General features: G+C 37.6%; 1 protein-coding gene and 1 pseudogene across 1 annotated transcript in view; one reads left to right on the forward strand and one right to left on the reverse strand.

Moving 5' to 3' along the window:
• The window catches only part of SYDE2 (synapse defective Rho GTPase homolog 2), a 102,046-nt gene that overhangs the window by 47,857 nt on the left and 27,253 nt on the right, over nt 1-26,936 (forward strand). The window contains exon 4 of the mRNA XM_069094588.1: nt 12,373-12,499. Coding sequence (XP_068950689.1) covers nt 12,373-12,499 — 127 coding nt within the window. The remainder of the gene's footprint in view (nt 1-12,372; nt 12,500-26,936) is intronic.
• Nucleotides 8,306-10,037, reverse strand: LOC138166093 (WASH complex subunit 3 pseudogene; annotated as a pseudogene).

Genomic DNA, 26,936 nt, shown 5'->3' on the forward strand with positions numbered 1-26,936 from the left:
CACCATATATGTAGCCACACTGTGGTAGATGCTGAGGATAGAAGGATGAAGAGGAAACAGTCTCTGGCCTCGGGGAGCTGACCCTCTGTGGACAAACCCTTTGGTCACATAGAAGCATTATGCATAAATAAGACTTGTCTTGGACAGATTGACCTACTAAACAGTTGTTTCACTTTGTAACTCTTCCTGTTTGTGGACTATGCACACTCAGCCTTGGAGATAAACAGACAAAAATAATCTTATGTCAACCTGTTCTTCTTGGGGATAAGTGATAAGGAAATCAGTGTAAAAAATTCTTGTGTCAGAACTGTGCTTTTGCTTCCCAATTAAGCTTTTTATGAAAAATCAAAGAGACAATTTTTCTTTTTTGCCTCTTCCTTTACTTTGCTTAGTCAGTAGAAAACCAATTCATTTATCAGACATGCATTACATTTGTCAGCTACTAAAAATAATTATTTCTGTAGATTATTAAAGTGAAAAGCAAAGTATCACTAATTTTTTTGTCATTCCGTTATCTGAAGTTTTCTGTTATATCTTTTGCAAACCGATGTCAAAGGCCAAAGAGAATATAATTGGGTAAACACTTTATAGAACAGGAATTACTGGGCAGCTAGGTGGCGAAGTGAATAGAGCACCAACCTTGGAGTCTGGAGGACCTGAGTTCAAATATGGCCTCAGGCATTTAACACTTATTAGCTGTGTGACCTTGGGCAAGTCACTTAACCCCAATTGTCCTGCTTTCCCCCCTCCAAAAAGAAAAAAAAACCCAGACAAACTCAAAAACTGGACAGGAATTACTTGATATTTGGAATGAATTTTTTTTTCATGAATCCTTTAGTAGTTCATAAGTAAACTTAATTTATTGGATGATATAATTTAAATCTCTACCATATTCAGGGAAATACTTTTTAAATACTCTGTTGGTCATGATTTTAAATTACTGTTTTTCTTGACTTTTTTTAATTTAAAAATTAATACATTTTGTGTGATACAACAGACCCCAAACACCGTGCCTTTTCTCCATCAAACAGTTTTACTGATTATTCATAGAAAAGTGGAATGTCTCTTTTACCTTGGATAGTATGGTACTAATCTCGACTTTTGTATTTGGCCAGAGTTTTGTGGCTTCAACGTTGACTTTATTTGCAGTTGTGGTTGTTTATATTGCTTTTTTGGTTCTGTCTTCTTTACTCTGCATTATTTAATGCACATCATCCCTCCTTTCTTGGAATTATAGTGGTATTTTTTACTCTTAGATCTAGGGGGTTAGCATTTTTGGTTAGATGTCTGACAAACTAAAAAGTAGCTTTCATAATTTTGTAGTTGGAAATACACTTTCCTGAATTAGACATCCTTTCACATTTTGACAGTGCTTATTTACTATGCTTGAATTAAAGATTGGCTTTCTACCAAAAATTTGGTTAATCTTTGTAACTATTCCAGTTCTTTGGCTAAACACATCAGATCCTGTTAAACACATAGACAAAAACAAATTTTTACATAGACCTGTTTTATTTCAGGTTCTTTGCAAAAACTCTGAAACTACTTAAAAAGAATAGCCATACTGCATGAGATTCATGGCCCATCCAGCCTAGGACTCAGACTTTGAAAAAGTACCCAGGAGAGGTATTGTAGAAAGGAGTGATGTCATTGGTCAGCATTAAAAAATATGGGTATTTGCAAACATGATTATTTTCTCCTAATAACTTGCCTTGGATCTGTTTTCCATTAACTTATTATTTATCCTTTTTGAGTCTCTATTTTCAGACTTTACTATGTCTTGAAGAAATGAATGCCATAAGCTAATTATCCAGTATGTGAAATAACTGTAAGTCAGTTTATTAAATTTAATTTGTCTAGTGTTCAGTTCACCTAAAGACAATCACTTAGAACATTTCTTGTGTGATCAGTTTGCCTGTGATTTCCTGAAACTTGCATTTCTAATAAGAATTACTTTAAAAATTACAACATTTTAATGTAATAACATGGTTTTTACCCATCTTAAGCATTTTGTTCCCTGTTGGCAATTTTTTAAAAAAAGTTTTACCTAGTCTTCTTCACTTATTAATTTTTCAGTTGAGAAGGCAACAGTAGACTTGGAAACAAGAGACCTCGATCCAAGACCCAGCTCTATCTCAGCAGCTGTGTACCCTGGGCTAGCAGTTCACCATGTGTAGCCCTCCCTTTTGTCATTTGTAAGCTGAGGAGGATAGTGCTAGTATGGTATACCACATATGGTTGTTTTGAGGAAACCTTTTTAAGCCTTCAGGCCCTGTATAGGGCTTGTGAATGGTCACGAGTATGGTGATCAGTGTCAGTTCTTGCCTCTTGGCTGTCACACAGTCTTGTTGGGAGGACAGTGCTTTAAGAACCCCAGTGCAGCCCTCCAAGAACAGCCGTTCTTGTCATTGCTGTCGTTATTCAGTAAACATTGGGTAGATGCTCATTTGCTTACTATCAGTAATCAAATGATTAGTAGATACTATATTAATTATATAATATAGATGCATAGATATTATGTAACTACATGATATTAGTTATATATGCACATATATAAATTACCATAATAGTTAGCAAACGAGCATATATCTACTGTTTGTTCCTGCTAGCTATTGTCTTTTGGTCCTTAAGGGCAGAGATGTAAGCTGTATGTTAATATGTTAAATTCCATAACATTTTTCAAGTTATTAAAATAATAAACTGTGATCATTGTTATCAAGTAAAGTTGTGTCAGATGATCATAAGTTCTGACTATCCTGGAAAGGCTGCAGAAAACAAGCCTAGAAACTGACTAGGTGCTGTTTGAAGACTAGCCTGGCAGAATTCAGAGAATCTCTTTACCACTGGGTTATTTTCTACCTTAGATGATCAAAAGCACTGTGATTTCCTTTAGTGAAGGAGGGATACCTACACCAGCAAAATCTTGTACAATAGCCCTAAAGTAACCTGCCTCTCTGCTGAGGTCTCTCTGCTGAGTTCCATCTTGTATCTCCAGTTGCCTTTCAGACATCTTCAGCTGGATGCCCAGTAGTCATCTTAAACTCAGACATGTCCCAAAACTGAACTTCTCTCTCTCCCATTATTATAGAACATGACACTTTCCAGGCCTTCAGGCTTACAACTTAGAAGTTATCCTGGATACCTCCTGATCTCCCACCTCCCATATTCAGTCTGTTGTCAAGGTCTGTTGTCTTCATCTTTGCAAAAATTTTTTATACTCCCATTTCTCTTCTGACACTGTCAGTACTCTGGTGCAGGCCCATGTTACCTCTCACCTGGGTTGTCATGGTAACCTTCTATTGGGTCTGCCTCCCTCAAGTCTCTCCCCACGTCAGTCCATCTTCCATTCAAACACTAACGTGCGGGTTTTCCTAAAGTGCAGGCTCAGTCATGTCAGTTTTCATACCGCACTCAGTAAACTCCAGTGGTTCCTTCTTTTCTTTTTTTTTTTTTTTAACTTTTTTTCCTCTTGGCATTTTATTTTTTTTAAGTTAATTTCTGATTTACATCATTCATTTCCACCAGATTTTGAGTTACAAATTTTCTCCCCGTTTTTTTCCCCTACCCACCGCCCCAAAATAGCAGTCCCAGAGGATATCCCCTCCTCCAATCTGCTCTCTCCCATATTTTCTCCCATACCCCCTTAGACTTTTCTGGTAGGGCATGGTGGATCTCTATGCCCCAGTGCCTGTATTTCTTATTTCCCAATTGCATGTAAAATAGTATTAATAATAGTGTATATATGTGTATATATATATATATATATATTTTTTTAAACATTTGATTTTAAAACTTTGAATTCCAGATTCATTCCCTTCCTCCCTTGTCACCCACCCTTACTGGGTAGATAAGCAGTTCAGTATAGGTTGTACATATGTAGCTAATGCAAAACAATAACATAGTAGATATATTGTAAAAGACTGACTATATTTCCCTCCCTCCTATCCCATCTCCCACATTTTTTATTCTCTACTTTGATCCTGTCCCTTTTCAAAAGTGGGTGCTTCCAACTTCCCTCAGCCTGCCCTCCCTTCCATCATCCTCCCTCTCATCCCCTTCCCCCCTACTCTCCTGTAGGGTGAGATACCCTATTTAATGTATATTTCATTCCCTCCCCAAGCCAAATTCAATGAGAATAACGTTGACCCATTCCCTTTTGCCTTTCTATTCTTCCCCTCCATTGCAACCATTTTCCCTAGCCTCTTCTATATGAGATAGTTTACCCCATTCTGTTTCTCCCCATCTCCTCTCATTTTATTCCTCTCTCACCTTGTAATTTCACCTTTTAAGTATCATCCCTTCCTATTAAATTGATCCTGTGCCCTCTATCTATGTATACCTGTAAACATATATACACACATTCACATATGCATTCATATGTCCATATACCCTCATATATAGACATATATTTCTATACCCTTCAACTATTTTCATACTGAGAAAAGTTTCATAAGTTACAATTATTGTTTTTCCATGTAGGAATATTAATAGTTCAACTTTGATAAGTTCCTTATGATTTCTTTTCCCTGTTTACCTTCTAATGCTTCTCTTGCTTCTTGTATCTGAATGTCAAATTTTCTATTCAACTCTGGTTTTTTCATCAAGAATGCTAGAAAGTACTCCATTCCACTGAATGACCATGTTTTCCCCTGAAACATGATACTCAGTTTTGCTGGGTAGGTGATTCTTGGTTTTAATCCCAGTCCTTTGACCTCTGGAATATCATATTCCAAGCCCTTTGATCCCTCAGTGTAGAAGCTGCCAGATCCTGGGTTATCCTGATTGTGTTTCTACAATATTCAAATTGTTTCTTCCTGGCTGCTTTCTTTTTGGGATCTTTTTCAGGAGGTGATTGGTGGATTCTTTCAACCTCTGTTTTGCCCTCTGGTTCTAAAACATCAAGTCAGTTTTCCTTGAGAACTTCCTGGAGGATGATTTCTAGGTTCTTACTTTGATCATGGCTTTCAAGTAGTCTAATAATTTTAAAATAATCTCTCCTGGATCTGTTTTCCCGGTCAGTGGTTTTTCCCATGAGATATTTCACATTGCCTTCTATTCTTTCATCTGTTTAACAACATCTTGATTTTTCATAAAGTCATTAGCTTCCATTTGCTCCAATCTAATTCTGAAGCAATGATTCTCCTTAGTGAGCTTTTGAGATTCTTTTTCCATCTGGCAAATTTGACTTTTTAAGGCATTCTTCTCCTCATTGCCTTTTTGAGCCTCTTTTGCCATTTGAATTATTAGTCTATTTTTTAAGGTGTGATTTTCCTCAGTCAGGCTGTTGACTCTCGTTTTGTAATTTTCTTGCATTGTTCTCATTTCTCTTCCCAATTTTTCCTCTCCTTCTCTCATCTGCTTCTTAAGGTCCTCTGTGGTTTGTAACCAGCTCGTATTTTCCTTTGAAGCTTTTGGTGCAGGAGTTCTGACTTCACTGTCTTCCTCCTGTTCCATGCTTTTCTCCTTTTTGTCCCCAAAATAGAAGTCTAATGTTGGAATCTTCTGTTTGTTTCTTTTGCCTGGTCGTGACTCCCCTCAGTCACTTGACCCCTGGGCTTTTTGCCACAGTAGGACTCTGCCACCAGACAGGGGAGCTTTCATCCCAAACGCTGGGGTTTTCTCAGCTGCAGGAGGTATTAGTTGGGGTGCCCTCTCTGAAGCCTCCACACACTCTGGCAAGCTGGTCACACACCCTAGGACCTCCACCCTAGACTGCAATCCAGATCCAAGAAGGTTAAAGCAAGAGCAATTACCCCTCAGATTGGTCGCTTGGTCCCTCTACACTCTGCAGGCCAGGAGCTGATGCTGCCAAGTCGTACTGGCTGGCTGTGCAGGCATCTCAGGGGCTTCTCGCCCTGGGGGCAAAAGCCGAAGTACTCCCTCTTACTGGGTCCCAAACTCCAGACTGCACTGACCTCTCACTTTGTCCTTTGCATCTGTGTTGTTAATTCTGGAAATGGCCACAGCTGCTGCTGATCTGGAGTCCCTCTGGCTTGCGGCTGGTCAGGCCCACCCTGGGGCTAAAACCTCTGGCTCACATTGGCCTGGGCTCGGCTCCCAGAGCCTGCGCTGGCCACTTGCTGTCAGCCTGCTGGGGTGTCCTCAGCGGGAAGCTAGCTTCTCTGGTGTCATTTTGTGGCTTCTGCAGGTCCAAAATTTGTTCAGAGTCCCCTTTTTACATTGATTGGGGAAGGTGGAAGCTGGAGCCACTCGGAGGTCCTGCTTCTACTCTGCCATCTTGACTCTGCCCTCTGGAAATCCATGGTTCCTTATTTTCTCCAGGAACAAATATAGCATGCTCTGTTTGGCATTCAAAACCCTTCATAACCTCACCCCCTCTTTCTTTACTCCCCAGTATGTATTCTTTGATCCAGTGACACTGGGTTTCTTGCTATTCTACAAACAAGACATTCCATGTCTTGGCTCTGGGTATTTTCTCTGGTTGTCCCCATGCCTGTAATGTTCTTCATCCTCTGCTCTGCCTACTGACCTCCATGGCTTCCTTTAAGTCGCAACTAAAATCCTATTCTTTATGGGAAGCTTCCCCCTACTCTTCTAAATTCCAATGCCTGCCCTCTGTTATTTTCTTTTTTTTTTTTTTTGGAAAGGGGAAGGTAGGGCAATTGGGGTTAAGTGACTTGTCCAAGGTCACACAGCTAGTTTTTTTGTGTAAAGTGTCTGAGGCTGGATCTGAACTCAGGTCTTCCTGACTTCAGGGCCAGCGCTCTGTTTACTGCTCCACCTAGCCGCCCCTGTTATTTCCTATTTATGTTTAGCTTACTTTATATGTATTTGGTTGGATGTGTTGTCTTTCCCACTAGATTGTCAGCTACTTGAGGGCAGGCACTCTTTTTTTTTTTTTTTACGAAAGGCAAGTTTAATAAGATTATTAAAATCTAATTTGTAAGTTCTTACAAAGGACTAATATTTTTAATACATAGGAATATAATGGCTAAAGTAAGCATTTCTCATTGACATAAATGAAATTATTTTAAATTTTTTAAGCAAATCACTTTAAACCTTTTTTTGGCATTCATTCTTTCACCTGTAAAACAAGGAAGCTGGACGAGATGATGTCCACGTACTGAAAATTTTTATTCATATTTTTTGAGACTGTTTATTGCTGAAAATGTACTAACAAGATTAACTAAGCAGCAAAAATATGTATTATATCTAAATCCTGTGATTTAGAGCTGAAGGGACCTCAGTAATCATCTGGTTCAAACCTTTCCTGTTATAAAAGAGGAAACTGAGGCTCAAAGAGGTTAGCTGACTTGCCCAAGATCACAAAGAGAGTAAGAAACAGAGCTGGGATTCTGAACCCATTTTACAGTAAATTGTAAAATGTGAGGTTTGTTAGCCTACATTTCTGTCTTCTTAGTCGTTCACTTAGGTGTTTAATAAGATCTAGAGAAACATCACTACTTGTAGGAGGGCAGAGAAAGGCAATACAAGATCAATTCAATTTCTTTTTTTTTTTTTAAAGCAATCGGGGTTAAGTAACTTGCTCAAGGTTACACGGCCAGTTATTTCTGGGTGTGGTACTGAGTATCTGAGCCCAGATTTGATCCAGGTCATCCCAACACTGGAGCTGGTGCTCTTACTCGCTGTCCTACCTGGCCGCCCCTAAGATCAATTCAATTTCACTGACATTTATGAACTGCTGATGTCTGTGGAGTCAGCACCAAAACTTCGATTGAAAAAAACAAGATGGCTTGTCCAACCTAGATAGAGAAGCAGCCACCACTGTGACACTCATTTTTATCCCTTAGCTTTTATTAACATTTTAAGAAAGAGAAGGTAAGATAATTTTTTTAAATAACTGCCACTCTGGCAATACTGTAATGTTGCTACATTACATACAAGATTAAAATGTGGGAATTTCCATACTTTGTGAACTCTGGGGATGAAGCTTTTTATTTTAAGCAACCTCAGAAACAAAGCAGTTTTACTAAACGGTGTTACCTGGATGATGCTTTGTGAGAGCATGTGGACACCATCCATCCTTTAACAGAAGTGATGTTTTGCTTATAGATATAAGGAAACTCAATGGGTTGTGTGCCAAGGGAAACATATAAAATTTATATCATAATTACAATAGATTATAAAGATACAGACTTGTTTATTGTTAATCCTTGGCTCATTACTGGTAGATTTTCTTAAATAAATTTTTAAATAGAAAAATTCTGGAAGTTTAAGTATGGCTTAACATCAAATCTTGCTTCAGATCAAAGGAGAAATAGAACAATTCTATACTTATAGAGCAAAACAGTAAATTTAGGTCAATTCAATGACTGGGAAATAGCACCATCCACTAAGTTTCTCAATTTCTCCACTTAACAGATGTTTTAGAGACTTCTTAAGCTATTCCTTGTTGTGCACCATTATTTATAGAGGATTGTCTCTAAGGGTGAGAGGCTCCTACAATATGTGCAAATTAATTGCTCTTTTTGAGCAGTGAGTCATAAGGGGTAACAGACACCTAGCTAACTCTTTCAAGAGGACACTGTATTGACAGCCAGTGGTGACTGTTACCTCTGACCTTGGTAATATATGATGGCCAAGTGCTGAAAGGTGTTATTTTCTAGTAAACAGGAAGAGAACTATCTTCACCATCACACCTTGAAGTCTCCATAGGTAATTTGGTGATTTTGAACTGTATTGTCATTTGGACAGAAAATTATTTAGTAAATGTTATGGAAGTAAAGTCAACCTGAACATTTTCATGTTGAACTGATTAGTACAAATAGCCTCCACAATTCAACCAAATTCAATGTTTGGTAGAGCTGATTAGGAAGCATATTACCTGCTATGAAACTCAAAGTAAATGGTTTTTGTCTTTCAACTTATATTGCATCAATCAAGTATCACAGCTTAGTGACTTTAATACCATTATGTGTTATTTTAATTAGGCTATTCAGTTTTTACTATTCAGGTACGCTGGGGTTATAGATTCTTCCGTGCAGGAATAAGATGCACACTCGACAAGTTACTCGTACACCATATAAAAAAATCCTTTGCACCTTTAAAACACAGAAATAATTTTTGGCTGATCATGTGGCTTGTTATTTTTTTATGGGTCAGACAAAATTCAAGTTAGTCATTATAGAAAATTTTCACAAATCAAGATGATTCCTAGATCATGTTTTTCAACTTGTGATTAGAAGCCATTATGAAGAGCTGAGAAATCTTAGGCTTAGTAAATATTTTGGAAGGGAGGAGATCTCTGAAAGTTGTCACCCTCCAAAACAATAGAAATGAATTTCACCTTATGGCTAACACATATAAGCTGTCAAAATCTCCCACCTTCTGTGCATGTATAGGTTATAAAGATACATAAATTCTATATGGTCAACATGGAGGTCAGTCACTAAAAGAAGATTCACTATCTGAACTCTCTTTGGCATCTGCTTCACCTTCCCCATCAGGCACTGGGGTGTCTTGCCTCTCAAGAAGATCTGGGTCAAGTCCTTCAAATATCATTTTGTTTCTTATTGCCATCACAGGAACACCCACTTGAACCATTTTGAGATATTTGGCATATCTTGGATCCTTGGCTCCAGTTAAGATATGTTTTGTGGCTGCTTCACATTTCTGTGGTCCAGTGTCTTGTACACTCTTCTGCTCAGATTGAGAAGACAGAGATGATTGTTGACCTGTGGAGGCTTCAGGACCATTTGTAACACCATTAACATTTGTAGTTGATATTTCAAATTTAACATCTTCTAGACCTGGAATAGATGATAGCTTTGCATCCAAAATACTGAGAGTTGTTTCAATTTGTTGGATCCGAAGAGAAAAGAGCTGACAGTTCTCTTCACAAACTGTGGAAAATGGATTGAGAAACTGTACAGTATGTACCACAGTCTGGTTTAGAAATGCAACAGTCCTTTTCTGTTGAATTGCTGGTACCTCAGTCAGGTCTATGCCCGACCTCATCAGCCTGTCCTTGTTCATGGCCCTGGCAAGCAGGCCCCACATCCCCTGCTTTCCCAGGCCGGACCTCGGGAGCGGCTCCTGACCGGTTCCCTCAGTCTGAGGTCCCACGGCCCTTTTCCAAGGCACTCTTTTTGTTTCCCTGGAGATTAGCACAGGGGTTGGCATAAATGTTTGTTGATTGATTGATAAGTGACAAGTGACGACAAGAACTCTGCACAATATTTTTGTGAAGCAAGGGTATTTAATGAAATGGCAAAGTAAGAAAAGTAGCAGAAGGACATTTCCTCCATAAACCTGGGGCTTTTTCTGCCACGTTGATACACAACATGTGTGAGAAGAGTGGATACATGTAAGAAACGTGCATCTGGGGAACATGTGTGATGATGGGATATTCCTTGAACTCAAGAAGGTCTGAGTTCAAATCCAGCTGGGTAATCCTGGGAAAGTCACTTAAAAATTTCTGTGCCTCAGTTTCCTCAACTATAAAATGTGACTAATAATAGCACTTGGTCTCCCAGGGTTGTTCTGAGGAAAATGAAATAATTTTTGTGAAGCCCTATACAAGTGTTAGTTGTCATCATCATCTTCATTGTTCTTATCCATGGAGAGGCATTCCTCTGGCATTGCAGGGCCCTTGCTGTCTTCTGACTGTGCCATTGTGCTCTTTCTGCTGGATTCCTCTGAACACACAATGACTGCCCTCTTGCTCAGGGAGATGCTGCTCTTCTGTGTCCTGCTCACTTGGAACACCATTGCCATGCAGAGCCCTGCTGGGTGGGCACATGGCTGTGGAGCTCCTATCTTGGGCTGTATGTCTTTTTTGGTGATCTTTCAGTTCAAAAGCCAGAAGCTTTTTTTTTTTATAACTCTTGGAACAGCTGCAGCCATAAAACAAGATACAATGCTGGGGGAAAAGGCTGTTCAGATTTTTTTTCTTCATTTAGGAACTTGTCTCTCTATTCCTTTCCATAGAGTTTTGACCAGAAGATGTTTATGTTTATCAAGTATTCTTGATGTAGATACATAAAAGTTTTATACAGTGGAAGAGTAATTTTTTTTGTTTTGATTCTAATATGTTTCTAGATCCTCAGGATTTCTGTGTTTTTTTTTTAATTTTTTAAAATTGTAGCAGCGCATTGAGATGCTGTTTTTAAGGAAACAATCTTCAATGATTCCTAGATTCCTTTCTTGGTTTGTAATAACCTGGATCCCACTAAATATGTGGAGTTTTGTTTTCTTCTGTTTGTTTCTAATGACTTGCCCAATGAAGCCCATTTGGCACTTTCTCATTGACAAGACTCAAAAATTGTCCTTGCAATTTGTATTTTATGATTGAAGTCTTTGAATTTGTGTATTTTACAGCATGCTTCTTCCTCTAAATCATCTGTAGATGTTTTAAATAAGAATAGTCCTAGGCACTAATTTATAGGGAAATTCACTCTCCTCTTTCAAGACATGCCTTTTTATCCATCCTATTTTTGATTCTTGTAACTGAGCCAGTTTCTTATCCATGCTGAATAGTATCTTCCCCTCTATGATGTAGCCTAGCCCCAATCCACAAACTCAGTTTTGAAAATAGTCTTTGTTATAGAACTTTGGCAGAGGCTTTCAAAAACACCCCAGATAGATTGGCTGGCTGCTTGTTTCTTTTCATCTTTATGAAAATTTAACTATTAGACCTAATAGACAATAAGCACGATTTCTTTTTAAGAAACCATGTTGTTTTCCCTGAGCAAATTAGGTTCTATTATGTACTTTTGTCCATTGTTTATAGTTTTGTCAATGTTTATTTAAAGTTTTACCTTAGATTCAGTTTATTTTTAATAATAGGAAGCTAAAATGAAACATAAGCACCTGATTCTTACTTTCTTCTTCACTTAATCTTAATTAAATGGTAGTTTTGCTGGATTTACAAAGTAGATCCAGCAGCATAAGTAATATACCTGCACAAGTTTATTGTAACACTATAGAAGGAAATTTAGTAATGAAATATGAGGCTAGTTGTTGTTGGATTATTATTGTTTGAATGAATCTCAGGTGGGTTAGTTACTGGACTGTCAAAATAACAATGCTTATATGACTGGCCTACTATAGCCTTGTTGTGTGCTACACCTTAAGTAAAATATAGCCAATTCTAAATGTCTTACCCCAGGAATATTTGTTTAATACATAGGCATGGGGGAAAGGAATTTAATTAAGTGGGTTAGATACAGATATTTAGAACTATGGGGAAGATATTGCAGAACAATGATAAAAAATTTTAAAAGTAGGTTGTTGTGAAATTCATAATCTTGTTTTTGAAGAATTTTTAAAAGTTTTAATGCCATTGTAAAATATTTCATTGTAGTATTGTCAGCTATGTTTGCTATATATTATACTTGTTTTTCTTTTTGTCATACTTTACTGTAATATGACCCTGGTTTTTATTTCCAGGTAGTAGGCCTATACCGATTATGTGGTTCAGCAGCAGTCAAAAAAGAACTTCGAGAAGCATTTGAGAAGGATAGCAAGGCTGTTGGTCTGTGTGAAAATCAATATCCAGACATAAATGTAATAACAGGTAATACATTTCCTTTCTTTTATATAATTGCTCTGGAAAGACTGTAATCTTAGGAGAGAAAACTGGAGTTATAATTCTGCAATGTAAAATCACATCTTAGTTTATCTTGAATTTTCCTTTCTGGCTATCATCTTTCCTTCCCTACCTTGCTCACTAGCCCTGAGGTTATAGCATAGGTCACAGAGGTCAGCTGATTTAGCTCCCCCATTTTATACATGTGGAAACTGAAATCCAAGAAAGTTGTGTGACCTGTCCCAGGTTATGAGGTAGGATGTGAGCCCAGAGACTTTGACTTCAGAGTTGTTGCCCTTTTCACTGTCCTGCACTAAAAAAGAGATGACTTTTAGGAGATGATGGGCTTGTTAGCATTCTTCACGTATTCTAAGAGTTGTAGGGCAGGACCTGGTTTTGCTTGGCCCCAGAGGGCAGAACTAGGAACAAACAGTAGGTGAATTTATAAGACACAGATTTTGGCCCACTATTAGGTTAAACCTCTTTAACAGTTTGAGGTCAACTGAAGCAGAAAAGACTGCATCAGAAGCTGGTAGTGATTTTTTTTTTCCAGTGATATCAAAAAAGAAATTTCCTTTCAGATATAGGTTGGACTAAATAGCTTCTGAGATCTCACTCTAAGGAAGTAATTGAAGTCTTGGAAGTAAAAGAGATTGGCAAGGGTGAGAGAGAAGTCTGAGAACAGAACCTTGGAGATTACATTATGGAATCAGAAAAAGGATAACAAGCTGGAAAGAGACAGATGAAATAGTTGAGGTATATGTGGACACCCTGGAGAAAGTGTGTTATCTTAGAAGCTAAGGGAAGAGATGGTGTCAACAAGGAGAAGGTGCTCAGTAGGGTCATATGCCACAGAAAGGTCAGTAGAGAGAAAAGACCATTGGATCTGGTCGTTAGGACGTGGTCATTGGTGACCTTTTGGAAGGGGCTGCGTTAGTAGGAGAGAATGGCTAGGATGGAAAACAGACTTCTTAAAGATCAAATGTAGTCCTTGAACAAAGGAACTTGCAGGCTAGGAGGAATCACAGAATCTGAGTTGGAAGGGACCTCAGAACCCATCTAGTCCAGCAGAACCTACTGTACAACATTCCCAACAAGTGGTCGTTAAGGATTTTGAAAAAAGATTTTTAATGCAGGGGAGCCCACTGCCATTAAAGGCAATCAATTCTACTTTTTGATAGCCACTAAACATTCATTAAGAACTTACTATGTGTCAAGCACTTTGCTAAGCTCTGGGAATACAGATATGAAAAAGGACAGCCTCTGCCCTCAAGGAGCTTACAGTTTAGTAGAGGAAGAGAACACAGGAAAAGAAGCTGAAAATAGAGAAAGGGAAGGGTGTCCTGGGCAGGGGCATGATGAAAAGTTCAGAGGAGGGCAGTAAGATGGGAGAAAAAGAGGTGGCTGCTTTTCTATATGAGCCCTTTAATACTTGAAGATAGGTCCCCTAGGTCTTCTCTTCTCCAGGTAAAACATCCTCAGATTCTTCAGTAAGTCCTCATGTTGCCTCGTAGCCCTTTGACTATCCTAGTCTTCATGCTGTGGATGTTTTCAAGCTTCTCAATGCCCTTACTAAAATGTGATACCCAGAAATGAACCCAGTTCTCTAAACATACTAGTGCAGAACACAGCAGGATTGTAATTTCACTAGTCCTGGACATAATGCCTCTGCTTATGGGTTGGAAAATAGTTACTAGAGGTTATTAGAATAACTTATTGAAGCCTGTCCTAGTAATAACAGTAATTGATTATATAGATGTTACAGCTTATGAAAATATTTATAAAGTAAACTTGTGTTCTGAGCCATGTCAGTAATCATTTATTTAACACCTACTATGTGCCAGTCTCTGCTAAGTTCTGAGGATGCAAAGAAAGGCAACAGACAGTCCCAGAGTCTGCAGTCCAATGAGGGAGACAACAAACAACTTTGCAAACACAATTATACGGGATAATTTGGAGATAGCTTCAGAGAGAAGAGATGAAGATAAAGAAAGGGAAAGACTTCTTGTAGAAGGTGGGATTTTAATGGGATTTGAAACAAACCTGGGAATCTGAGGAGGGAGAGCCTTCTAGGCATGAAGGACAGCCAATAAAAATTTCTGGAGTTGGGAGATTGAATCTCTTGTTTGAGGCACAACAAGGAGGCTGTTGTCACTGGACTGCAGGGTATGTGGATGGGAGTAAGGTGTTGGATGACTGGAAAGGTAGAAAAGGGGACACATTATAAAGGGTTTTAAAAACCAAACAGAAGATTTCATATTTGATCCTAGAGGCAATAGATAGCCCTTGTAATTGATTTACCAGGGTATTACATGGCCTGACCTGTGCTTTATGATCACTTTGTTGACTGAGTAAGGATGGACTGGAATATGGGAAGACTTGGGATGGGGACACCCACCAGCAGCTCTTGCAGTAGTCCAGGTGTATGAGGCAAGGAGGGTCTGCATCAGGGGGTGGCAGTGTTAGGGGAGAGAAGTGTTGAGGTTGTTTGGAAAATCACTGAAATTGAATCTTTAACAGCCATGTTGTCTGCTTGCTAAGCGTGAGCTGTATTAAAAGGAAACTGAGTGTCTCCATTACTGTATACTAATCATAAAGGGCTGGGCTACTACTCTGTGCTGAGGACAGAAATATAGCTGGAACTTTCAGATCGGTGACAATATTGTGATAGATTTTTAGTCAGTAGTAGTAATGCATCGTGTGTGTGTGTGTGTGTGTTTATGGTTTATAGTATGGTAATTTATTATAATATGTTCTGGGGGGAATGAAGTATTCAACATAAATGAATTTTTCAGATAATTAACTTTTACCATTTTAAGTGCCAAAATTTGTTTTACATTTTTAACTGGTTTTGATATTTTCTAAAATGCATTAGATATTTCCTTTCCTTACTAAATAGTATGCTGAACCTGTTATTACTAATAAGTCATTGTTTATCACAATATATTATTATTGTGGTACACATATTAGGGTGATGTCCATAGAACTTATTGCCTCTACAGAAATGTTTACTGTACCTCTCTGCTTTCATGATTTTTCTTTCCATTTTAAATAACTTTTTATCTCCTTTCTCTGCTGTCAGTAGTCACTTACTCATGTTGTTCATATGTCTAGATTTTCCAGTCTGTTACCTTATTTTATAGGAGGCTGTACACTACTTTGTGAATTAAATAAAGTCCATGGTAGGGGAGGACATGTGATGGCTACTTGAGGCTTAGAGGCCATTTTCATTTATTTCTGTTTAAGACTGTATAATTAATGTAGCTAGAAGGGTAATGTCTCTGTAAGTAGGTTATTATTCTATTTTATAGATGGCTTTAATTGTTATGCTTAGCATCAAATGTTAGATTACTTTGCCCTTTTTAAAAGAGAAAACAAACTAGATATTCAAGCTGCTTTTTCTTCTTTATAAATCTTGGCATGTGATGTATTTGTATTACAATCTGTATAATTGGTGTCCCTGGCTGAAATCTCCCCTTTCTGACCCATCATTTCACACAGCTGCCAAAATAATATTTCTGAAGCCCAGGTTTGACTATGTCACTCCCATATTCAAAACTCCAGTGGCTCTCTATTACCTGCGATCCAATGCAGACTTCTCTGTTGTTTGGAACATGAAGCCTTTGATAGCCTGGCTCCAGCCCACTTTTTCAGCTTTAGTATGTATTACTCCCCTTTAAGCCAAACTGCCCTTCCTCAAATCAATAATAATCAAGTGTTTATGAAGTGTCTGCTCCATTCTAGGTGTTGGAGCTACAAATCCAAAGAATAAGAGTCCACCCATGACACTGTCTCCCATCTTTGCACACTCCACTCACCTGTGAGTCTTACAATCCCTGGTTTCCTTCAAAGCACCACTCAGATACTACCTTCTCTATAAGGCCTTTATAGGTCTGCTGTGCCCCAACTCCATCATATTACTTTGCATTTATTTTACATATATTCTTTTTATATCCAAATTTGTGCTCTTTGGAAGTAGGTAGTGTTTCGTTTTTTGTCTCTATAGCCTTTGTACCAAATATAGTGTTTAGCACAAAGTGGTGCTTAATAAATGCTTATTGATTAATAGGTAGAAAGATCTTTTTTTCCTTGCATTTTTAGAAGAACATATAGGTCACTAGAGCGTTGCTAATTTTTTAATATAGCTAAAATTGTATATTAAGAAAAGAAGCAAGGGGCAGCTGGGGGATGCAGTGAATAGAGCACTGGCCCTGGAGTTAGGAGGACCTGAGTTCAAATTTGGCCTCAGACACGTGACACTTACTAGCTGTGTGACCTTGGGCAAGTCTCTTAACCCTGATTATCTTGCCTTCTTCTCCCCCTCAAAAAAAAAGCCCATTTCATGTGTACCAAAGAGAAGTATGTGTTAATTTTAATTAATGAATAAATTTATTTAAATTTACTTTAATCTGTTAATGCTGAAATTGTTAGTCCTAGCTAATAACCATAATGCATGGATAGGACCAGATTTTGTAGTCATGAAGCTTTATTTAGATGATGTAGCTATCAGAACATGTTTATGTAAAAGGATGGACGTGGTGTGGTGTGTGCTTATCCTTTGCTTTAGTAGAATATTAACTTTTGAAAATTTTAAGCTCTTAGAAATGTGAAGAGTGAAGAATGGATCATAATATAAATTGTAACATAGTTGCCCTAAAACCGGGAGCCTTAGTAATCCTTGGCTCTTCTAAAAACCAGGCATTTATTGGCCATATACATATTCTCCTTTTGATGTTATTTTTAAGTAACTCCAAGAGAATCTAGAGTTATTCTAAGAAATGACAATAGTAGAACCAGTAGTGAACTCCATTTATCCAATTACATTCTTGTGGTTCCAATTAAATGGTGCTGCTGGTTTGGGGAACTGACCACTAGTAATGATATTGCATCATATCTTTGCTCCACATGAATTCACGTCATTTAGGACGTCAGTAAACATTTCAGTGCCTACTGTGTGCCAGCACAGTACTAAGTGCTTGAGCATTGAATACAATCTGAAAACTATTAACAGTTCAGTGTCTGAAAAAAAGAAATGATGATGACAGTTGTAGAATTGGTGCCCTTGAAACAGTTTGTTTATACATATATTTTTAATTTTTAATAAATAAAAGCTCCTTATCTTCCTTTTTAAAGTATCAAACTGTTTTCATATGTTGTCATTCTACATTGTTCATTGGAAGATTGTCTTCGTATTTATATCACAGATCATTTTCCATTCAAAACTGCTCAAATTCCATCTAAAAGCTTTGGGCTTTTTTATACATATTTTTTTTATCAGTGTATATTAAAACAAAGTTCTTAATCCTTTTAAGTTGCAAAATGCTCATCTACAACAGGAGCGTTATCTTACATCCTTTGAAAAGTAATGTAAATCTTTTCTGTTGTTTAAAATCACTTTTCCATCCCTTTTATCATTTAACTGTTCTATATGAAAAATGACCTTATATATAAATTAAAGAAAAATTCATTTTTTGGGCAGGAAAACTATAATGAATGTTTGCTATACTCAATAAATACAATTTATATTTCATAGGTGATACTTTTCTGTTTTACTGTAAAATTACTTTTTGAAGAAAAAAGTTTATCTGTGCTAAGTAAGAAATTATGTTTTTCCTTTCATATATATAAAATGTCCAATATTCTACTTTTTTTTAACCTTTATTTCATTGGTATAGGGAACTCTCCAAGTTTTTCCCCAGTGCAAATTGATACTCTAAAACTTATGGTGTTAAAGGGTTGTTTGGGGGCAATGAGACATTAAGTGATTTACCTAGCATCACACCACTATTATGTGTCAGAATCAAGACTTGAATTCAGGTCTTTCTGATTTTGAGGCCAATTCTGTGTATATGGTATATGTAACCTTTCACATTCCACTATTCCTGAAAAACTTTTCTGCCAGATTGCTTCCCAAGGCATTACCAACTTGTAATTCACCTGGAACATAGACCTATTAAGTATATAAACATTAAGAAATGTGTCTCAGCAATCCAGAATCATAAGTCAAACCCAAAAAACTCATGATGGAGAGAGATGTTTACATCCAGAGAAAGAACTGAGATTGAACCCAGTTTGAAGCAAACTACCTGCCCTTTTCCCTTTTCTTGTTTGATTTTGTTTCTTCTTTCCCATTCTTCATTCCATCTGTTACAATACTTCTTTATAACCTGACTAATGCCTAATGTGAAAGTATTTGCAGATACTATACTTGATTGTATGCCGCCATAGTGGGGGAAGGGGGAAGGGAGAGAAAATTTGAAACTCAAGGAATTGCGGTAATGAATCTTGTAAACTAAAAGTAAACAAATTAATAAAGACCAAAAAATAAAAAAAAAAGAAATGTGGACTCTTGGGAGGAGCATGGTCATATTATAATACCCCAAACTTGAGTTAATCTTTGCCTAAAACAGGGATGGTGAACCTATGGCCTCGAGGTCACATGTGACTCTCTATGGTAGGTCCTCAGTGTGGCCCATATTTCACAGAACAAGATTTCCTTTGAGGCTGCAGGTTCCTCACCCTTGGCCTAAAACATTCAAAACATGTTTTATGTGTTTTCTAATTGAGTGAGAGGTAACAAAGTCAAAGGAATTTTGTATTTTCTCTTATATAGTATGTAGAACCTTTTTCTGTAGTATACTGGACTGGTTATCTGAATTAATGGTATAATGAATCATTTTATAATTGACTAAAACAGAGAAAGATCTAATTTATTGAACTTTATGGGAATTGTTTTATAATGAATACATTACTAGAAAACACCTGCCTAGTCTACAAAGTCAGTTAAAAATTTCTCTAATGCCTTCTTACTGAATGTGATTCCCTTCCTTGCCTAGAAGAGAAAGGAGGGGAATAGCATATACCCACCACTCTTATCCCTTTTTTCCTTTAAACTCCTTTGATCTTATGTGTAGTTTATGGTTTGAATTTGAGTCAGTCATTCCATTGGTAAACTTTTATTAAGTTCTTCTTATGTAATGGGCAGTGTACTAAGTGCTGGAGATAGAAAAAGCAGCAGAAGACAGTTCTTGACTTTAAGGTGCTCACAGTCTAATGGGAAAGACTACAAACAAATATATAGAAGCAAGCTCTATACAGGATAAATGGGGGATGATTAATAGACGGAAGACACTAGAATTAAGAGGTTTTGGAAAAGGCTTTACAGAAAACGGGATTTTAGGTGGAACTTAAAAGAAGCCAGGAAAGCAAGTAGTTGGTGGTGAAGAGGGAGAGAGCAATTCTGAGCATGTGGGACAGCCAGAGAAAATTCCCCAAACCAAGAAATGTAGTGTTTTGTTCATGGAACAATTAGGAGGTCAGTGTCATTGGATCAGAGAGCATATGATAAGGAGTGAGGTGTAAGAAGGCTGGAAAGATAGGAGGGGGCTAAGTTAAGAATAGCTTTGAATGAATACGGTTTTATATTTGGTCATGGGTAGTCATAGTGACTTAGTGACAGGACAAAAACATGTCATTATAGATTTAAAATTGGAAAAGGATCTTAAAAGTAATCTGGTTCAGTTCTTTTATTTTATGAACAAAGAAAATGAGTACAAGAAAGGTTAAATGACTTGTCCAGGAACACAGAGATAGTAAATTAATGCGGTGCTCTTTCCATGGTCTGTGCTGCCTATCTAAAGAGTCCTCACCAAGTTAAAGAAAATAGCACAGTATCTGATTCTTTCATTACAGAGAATATTATTGGACCAAAATCTCTGTAACAATTTGTCATAATTGGTTATTTGTTGTGAATTTGGAATGACCAATTTAGCAAAACACTAAGTCATTTCATTGGGAAATAGAAATAGCCCTGTTACACAAAATACTTTTTGGAGTATAATGTTGCCTTACTCTCTTAATCTCAAATTTTTTTCATTCTTTGATAGATTGTTGGGTTTTTGCTTTTGTACACCATCGAACCAAGGTATCAAGTTAAGGAACTATAGTCCCATGATGTTGGTTGGTTAGAATAGTTTACCTGATGTAGCAAAAGCAAGAATAGAACTTCCAGAAGTCATACATATCTAATTCCTGATTTCTTCTCAAATATGTGATTTAAAGGGTTCAATGAACCATTGCCACCTGAAAGACTTCTTCATGGCCATATGTTCTTGTATCTGACAGAGAATTCTACCTATACTTAAATTCTTGACAAGCTGGCAGACTTTTAATCTTTAAAAAACTTTGTCTTTTTTTTTGTAGTCATGAAAAAGGATAATTCTATCCTTTTCTTACCTATATCCCAAGAATATATGAAACCAGAACAAAAGAATGTTATCTACGATGCACATGTATGCTGCTGTCCACTGTGATGTTCAGACTTACCTGATGTATCTGAATATTGCTACTCTGTATCATGTAAAACTGTTGCTGTGGCCATTTTTTTCTTGGACTATTTTCATAGTCTGTTGGCCAGACTATGAATCACAGCTGAATTGGCAGTCTGTAGAGTTTGATCATCAATGTTGGACAGTCGCTACAAATGGACATGCAGTAAATTGAGCCAAGAAGTGAAAAATAAGGGTTATCTGTGATAGTTTGAAGTTCTTTAAATGATTCCAAGCTTCTCCATGAAACAAAGGGTATTCTTGTTATTAATATTGAGTCTTCTGATGATGTTACATAATTTTGAGTCATGAAAGTAATTTCCAAAGAGGATCCCTGGAAGGGCACTAGAGAGGCACATGGTGGACTTGATTAGGCTACTATAACATATTATAGATAAGGAATTATGAAGGATGTCATTAGAGAAATGTATGACAAAAACACACCAAAAAGAGATGGGCCAGCTGTGTGAGAGAAGTATGACGGAGAGAGAACCTTTATGTTGTTACAGTGTCGAGAACTGGAGGAAGTCCCTTTGTGTGTAAGGTGGACTTTCCATGATGCACTTCCTGGACAGCATGAACAAGGCTGTGTAAACAACTCTGAATAGGTCGTGATTTGCATTGTTAGAGAAAGGACCCACGTTAATGAAATCAAATGTATTGTAGTATTGGAGTACATACATACATATGCATTTTATCTCTTCAACCAGAATATAAACTCCTAGATGGTGGAGACCATGGGTTTTTTTGTTTCTATATCTGTTATACCTCAGATATTGCCTTGCACAATAAATGTTTTTTTTTTATTATCATGGTCTTTCCATTTCTTTTAATTTTGTTCAGTATATTAGTCACAAGTGCTTTCTTCACAGCAGCCTTGTGACATGGTTACCACAAAGCAGCATAGTATATTGGAAAGACTGGAGTCATGAAGACCTGGATTTATATTTTACTCTTATATTTGCTATAGATGTTTGACTTTGGGCAAGTCATTTAACTCTTCTTTTAGCCACAGCTTTTTCCACGTGAAACATAATAATATACTCTCTCTGTAACCAATTATATGTTATTATCTGTAACCAATTGATGTGTAAATCAAGCAATAAATCAGTGATTAAACAAACACATTATGGTACATGGATGTCATGGAATACTCTGCTATGAGAAGCAGTGAGCATGATCAGAATTCAGTGAAGCATGGAAAGATTTATATAAACAGAAGCTAAGTGAAGTAAAGCAGAGCCAAGAAAACATATACAATGAGAACAACAGTGTGAATGGAAAAAAATCAGTAATCCCAACAGAATTGAACTTGAATGTTGAAAAATTGTAGAGCAAGAAGAGATGTGAAAAGATAACCTCCTCACCCTGCTCCATGCTCCATGGCCAGTAAACTTGGGAGCAAAGATTTGAACCCAGGTCTCAGGACTCCGAGTACAGTACTCTTTCCACTTCATCACTCGGAATCGTACAGAGACTATTCCTTAAACTTTTAAAGTGCCACATTCATTATTGTTACTGAAATAGAGAGAGATTGTCATCAGTGTTGATGGAGGGGGTTGTACCCATGCCAGTGTAGTCACCAATCTTTTGAAGTATTGAAAGAATACCATATTAAAAGCCTTTTAAGTCCAAATTTAATTTCATCATTGCATTATAGGGTAAGGCTTACAAGTTAAATCATACTGAGTTTTGTAAGAACTAACAAGACTTGCTTTGTCAAAGAAGAAAATGGATGGCATTTTTTTTATTCTGCCCTGGGGGATTAATAGTGTCTTTGGTTGGCAGATACAGAAAATGTTATTTCCACTTCCTGATTGGAATTCGGTTGTCTTCTGTTTATACTGAATGTTGCTATTTATTGAGGACAGCCAGGCTAAAATTAGAAGTTTAATGATGAGAATAGTAGTCTCATGATTTAAATGAGACTTTTTACAGGTGTGGCTTAGCATGTATAATTTTTAATTGAGTTGAACTATGAGTGAGTGTGTTATATGTTTTACTTGAGTATTTGAACACTAACACATCTAAAAAGTTATGTTTAAAATTAAAAATATCAGTCTAACATTCCCATCAGAAGTGAATCAGGGAGTCACCCGGGAGGAGAGACATGTGATGGCATGTACCAGTCAAGTTAAGTCATTGCCACCAACAAGTCTACTCTCTTCCTTCATATCTTGATGAAGACAGTCCAGTACATTAAACCCAAGAGCCCTGGGCCTAGAGATGCCCTCCAGATGCCCAGTCCTGTTTATAACCTTTCCTCAGCCATCTCTGAGGGCAGCAGTGATATCATTTCAACCTCATCACCCGTGATTGAATCCTCCCTCATGATAAAGAACAGCTGTCAAGCAATAGTGTCTATGCTTCTGTATCTTTGCCAAGAGATGCAAGGAATAATTCATTGTCTTTTCTGTGGGACCCTCATTACTTTTTGAGTCACTCAGCCTTCACCATCTTCACCAGGAGTATTTTCCAAGTTGATATCTAAATTTGAGACCTTCGCAGCTCTACCAACAGTATATTAATGTTCCTTTCTTTCCATAGTTCTTTCAACAGGGATTGTTCTTATTTTTTATCACCATGGCCAGTTTGCACAGTATATCATGAAACCAAAGAGCTGTTTCAATTTGCATTCCTCATACTGTTAGGGATTTGGAAAACATTTTGTTTTCATTTATACTTTGCAATTCTTTTGAAAACTGTTCATATAATTTAACCAGTTATCTATTGAGAAAAGACTCTTGGTATTATTTTATTTTATTTTGCTTTTTTTTTAGAGGGCATTTGGGATTAAGTGGGGTTAAGTTTAGGCCAAAGTCACATGGCTAGTAAGTGTGTTGTGTCCAAGGCCGCATTTGAACTCAGGTCCTCCAGACTTCAGGGCTGGTGCTCTATTCACTGCACCACCTAGCCACCCCAGTATTATTTATTTTAGATACTTGACTTTTATTGGTAATAATAGATGTACATTTTCCCCATCCTACCATTTATCTTCTAACTCTACCTTCATTGACTTGCTTCATGTAAAATCACTTATTTTCTGTAGTCACTACAGTTTTATCTTTTATGATTTCTTCTATTCCTGGAATTCTCTTGGCCAAAAAAAATCTAGTCCATTAAAAGTCATAATTCTAATAATTAAAATGTCTTACTTAGGGGGCAGTTAGGTGGTGCAGTGAATAGAGCACTGGCCCTGGAGTCAGGAGGACCTGAATTCAAATCTGGCTCCAGACACTTAACACAAAAACTAGCCATGTGACCTTGGGCAAATCACTTAACCCCAATTGCCCTCCAAAAAGCAAACAAACAAATAAATAAATAAAATTCTTACTTCTGGACCAGTTTAGGATTAATGTTGGTGTTCTCTTTATTTTTTGACTATTTTTTGACCACTTCTGTACTGCAGGATGTTTCTGTGTAAGAAGAAGCTTAAATATCAAGAAGACCTTTCTTTGAGAAACAAACCTAAATAAAGTATTGACTTATTTCAATTAGATGGCGGAGTAGAAGCACAAACTTGGTGTGAGCTCCTGCTCCAATCACTTATATACATGTAAAAAAAATTACTCTAAACAAATTTTAGAGCTACAGAACCCACAAAGTGACAGAAAGAAACAAATCTCCTACTGAAGGAAGCCTGGAAGCCGGACAGAAAGGGCCTTATCGCATGGTGCGGGGAGCTAAGTGCAGTCATGCGTGAGCTGTGCAGGTCTGGCCAGAACAGACTTCAAGAGAGTGAATCTCCAGCAGCTGTGGCAGTTTCCAGACTTCTCAACCCATAAACGCCAAAGACAAAGTGAAAGATTAGTGTGGAACTCTGTTGGAACAGGAGGGGCAGGGGAGGAAGTATGCAGCCCCTGCCCTGGGGCAAGAAGCCTTGGTGGCACAGAGGCTGTGCAGCAGCCATTCAGAGGATAATTACTTTTGCTTTAACCTGCTTGGATCTGGATCAAGGTCTTTGGTGTGTGGCTATTGTGCCAGAGCTTGTGGGGGCTGTAGAGAGGGTGCCCTCCTAATAGCTCCTGCAGCTGCGAAAACCCCAACAGTTTGGGACAAAGCTCTCTCCATTCTGGAAGCAGAGTTCAACTGTGGCAAAGAGCTCAAAAGCCAAGTAATTTGCTGGCAATATGAGCAAGCAGAGGAAGCACAAACTGACCATAGAATCCTTTTTTGAGGACAAAAAGGATCAAGGCATGGAGCGGGAGGAAGATAGCGAAATCAGAACTCCTGCATAAAAAGCTTCCAAGAAAAATATGAATTTGTTACAGGCCATGGAGGAGCTCAAGAAGGATTTTGGAAATGAGGTAAGAGAAGTGAAGGAAAACTTGGGAAGAGAAATGAGAATGCTGCAAGAAAATCATGAAAAGCGAATCCATAGCCTGCTAAAGCAGACCCAAAAATACACTGAAGAAAATAACACCTTAAAAAACAGACTAACTCAGCAAAAGAGGCCCAAAAAGCCAGTGGGGAGAAGAATGCCTTAAAAAGCCAAATTTGTCAGATGGAAAAGGAATTTCAAAAACTCACTTTAGAGAATAACTATAAGATTGGAGCAATTGGAAGCTAATGACTTTATGAGAAATCAAGATACTATAAAACAGATACTTTAGTGATGAATGCATCTTTATATTGACAGGAACAAGCTGGTTGCTACAGTGGAAATGTTACAAAATCTGAATGAATGACCTCTCCTTAGAGCTTATGGTAGAGAAGAGGAAGCCTTAGTATATTCTGACATGTGCCCTTGGTGTTTGATGAGTAGATTTCAGAGAGTTCAGAGGAAATATAGGGAGAACCTGATAGAGCAGAATGCTTCAGGGGAAGTCAGCCTAGGAAAACTGAGAAATGTTGTAGAATGAAATTGTGAAGAAACAATGGAAAACAATTCCATTTAGGAAGGGAAAATGGGATTTGCCTGGAGACAGTGTGAATACAAAGGGAACACACACCAACAAGCTTCAATTTAAAAAAAAGAAAGAAATGTATAGAAGAGGAAGCAAGGCCAGGTGACAAATGGTGTGAATAAGAGGGTTGCAAAATCCTGTAAAACAATAAGAAATGCTGTTGCTCAGAAGGAGCTGAAGCTGGTATAGGAAACTCAGGTCAACAGAAAGGGGTATTTGTCTTTTTTTAGCTCTTTTGGTAGAAAAGGACCAAAGAAGAGATATAACCTTTGCTTAGAGTGCAATAGAAAAGGCAGAGTTTCTCATTTCTTCTTTATTTCTGTTTTCTCTGTAAAGGCTAATGATATTTACATTGGAAAAGAACAGAACAAAAATGGTGAGCAGAGAGGTGACTGATTCCCAAGATAAGTAAAATAGGTTTAAAAAAGAAATTTAAATTCAATGTTATTTTCATTTCCTTATTCTTTTCCTTCCCCCAATTCATTGAGAAGGCAAGAGAAATAGATCCAATTACAAATATGTATAGACATGCCCTATTTCCCTGCCATCAAAAAAAGGGCAAGAAAAAAGAAATAGAAGAAAATATACTTCAGCTGCTCTTTGAGTGCATCAGTTCTCTATCTGTAGGTGGCTAGAATATTTCATCATGAGGCCTTAGAATTATGGTTGGTTATTTTATTGATCAGAGTGAATGAGGTACACTCTCTCTCTCTGCACCCTCTGTGAAGACTCCTCAGAATGAGGAGAAGGGAGGGGGACTATCTTGAAACCACACACAGAATTTTGTGAGACTAGACAGACCTGAGTCCCCGGTTTCCTAAGAAATTCTACAACCTAGGACCCTTCCTCCCTTCTCTTGCTGTCAGTCAGCCTTAGGCTCTTCAGGAATTTTAGGAATCTCTTAGAGCCCTTCTCCCTTCTTCACTTTCGCACGTTTGCCAAAAAAGGATAGATACGTCTGGATTGGCTATCCCCTATTTCCTTGTTCCTTATTATTGGAGAAGATTTTGTGCTCTGATTGTAAGCCCGCCTCCCAGCCAATGGGAGAGGGCACAGTGGTGGGAGGGGCCTTAACTTCATTAGGGTATAAATTCTTGTTCAGTCTTATGTAAGACTCCTCATTCTGCTGATTCATACTGATGGAAGAGATGCCCTCTTCTTGTGAGAACTGAATAAAACTTCCTGTTCTTT

Source organism: Petaurus breviceps, unplaced genomic scaffold (assembly GCF_028583685.1).
Source record: "Petaurus breviceps papuanus isolate PSGF00001 unplaced genomic scaffold, PetGlider_PUasm1.0 220, whole genome shotgun sequence".
Taxonomy (NCBI): domain Eukaryota; kingdom Metazoa; phylum Chordata; class Mammalia; order Diprotodontia; family Petauridae; genus Petaurus; species Petaurus breviceps.